The 1,650-nt window shown below is 60.4% G+C and overlaps 1 protein-coding gene across 1 annotated transcript in view; it reads right to left on the bottom strand.

Annotated features, from left to right (window-relative positions):
* IFT172 (intraflagellar transport 172) overlaps positions 1–1,650 on the bottom strand; it is a 79,348-nt gene that overhangs the window by 47,395 nt on the left and 30,303 nt on the right. Inside the window, exons 12-13 of the mRNA XM_019520680.1 lie at positions 1,095–1,148; positions 486–589 (exon numbers count right to left, since the gene is read on the bottom strand). Of these exons, the coding sequence (XP_019376225.1) occupies positions 486–589; positions 1,095–1,148 (158 nt within the window). The remainder of the gene's footprint in view (positions 1–485; positions 590–1,094; positions 1,149–1,650) is intronic.

Here is a 1,650-nt window from a genome sequence, read left to right as displayed (position 1 = left end):
TTAGTTGGCCTCCTGCCCCTGAGTGTTGCCAGCCCTGCCACGGCATTTCCAGTGTGGGTCTGGTGCAGGGGAGCCCATCTGGACCAGAAGCAAGGATGAGCCAGGAGATGGTGTCCTCTGGTCAGGCAGTGAGACATGAGGCTCCTTTAGGCCCAACCAAACCCGTGGCACAGGACGCTGGTGCTGGGCCTGTCCCACCAATGCAATGTAGTGTGCATGCACGTGCTTCCATGTCACACACCCCTGCCTTGCTGGCCTGGGGGCTATGCCCCATGCTAGGGGACAGATCGGGAGTGTCAAACCCAGCCCCGTCCCTGGTCTCATGATGTCCCCCCTGTGCCCAGCACAGAGGGTCATTTGGGACAGGGTGTCAGCCCCAGGCCCTGCCCACTTTCCTCTTATGGCCCTTCATGACACAATGTCCCCTGATAGTTCCAGTGCAGCCTGGGGGTGCAGGGCATGCCCCGCAGAGAGGCAGTGCTTACCTGATGAGGTGTGGGTTCGTGAACTCGGTGCGGACGGATCCCAGGATTTCATTGCTTCCGTATTCCACCAAGGTCAGCTCCCCGGCGTTGAAGATCATGCAGACCTGGGGGCAAGAGGGCAGGCTGCAGCAGAAAAGGACACCGTGCTGAGCACAGGCAACAGCAGGGCTGGTAGGGGCTGCCCTGTACCTGGGCTGGGAGTCACCCTCCTCTGAGCTTCATGGCTGCAGCATCCAGTGATGGACCCAACTGTCCTGAAGGAGCTGCGCTGGGGCCATGTCAGTGCAGGGTGGTACCTGCCCCCCACCCTGCGAAGGGGCAGGATTCCCGCTGCCTGGATCTACGTGTCCCTGCTCTCAGCACCTCTAACCCCCTCCCTGTCCTTTTGTCCTCTCCTCTGCCCTTCCAGCCCTCCCACTCACTGGGCCTCCTCCTCTGCCTCCCACCACTTGATCAGTCACACAGCTCCATATCAGGGGCTGTTCTGCCCCCAGGAAGGCAGGTGGGGCAGAGCCCAGGGCAGGGAGCAGGCTGGAGAAGGTGAGGCAAGGCAGACCAGTGGGTCAGGAGGACCCTGGTGGGAACCACGGCCTGAGGTGCCCAACTCACGTTCTCGTTGTCGAAGAAGAATTTCTCGTTGCCCCCGGATCCTTGCCAGGCCACCTGTGGCACAAGGGCAGAGTCAGCAGGGCTAGGCTGGCACCACCCTGCATGGGCAGCACCCCGGGGCACTGGCTCCAGGCCCTATGGCCTCAGGGCAGCAGATAAGTGCTCCCAGAGTCCTGCTCAGGGCATCATACCTGGAAGCTCATGGGAAAAGCCAGCCTCTGTGGCTTGGGCCCACAGGACCACTCTCTGTAGCTGCCTAAGTAGCCCCAGGCCAGTGCTGCAGGCCCTGCAGAGCCACTAAGCTCTTTCTAGGAATGGAGATGCTCCCAGCCCATACCCCTCTCATCGTGTCACTGGCCAAAGCCCCTCACCCTCCCTTCTTGCAGCAGGGCAGCAGACCCCTAGGAATGCCTGGCATTTGCCACTATGGCTGAAGCAGGAGTGGAGTGAGGTGTAGCAGGCAAACTGAGTTATGCTCAGGCTCTTACCATAACTTTAGGCCTTCCCGGAACTAAGCAATTATAGTTTCATAGTTTCTAGGGTCAGAAGGGACCTG

The sequence above is a fragment of the Gavialis gangeticus genome, unplaced genomic scaffold (assembly GCF_001723915.1).
Source record: "Gavialis gangeticus isolate Ggan-Ray unplaced genomic scaffold, GavGan_comp1, whole genome shotgun sequence".
NCBI classification, from domain to species: Eukaryota; Metazoa; Chordata; order Crocodylia; family Gavialidae; genus Gavialis; species Gavialis gangeticus.
Note: the sequence above shows the minus strand (reverse complement) of the source record. Positions and strands in the feature narration are given on the sequence as shown.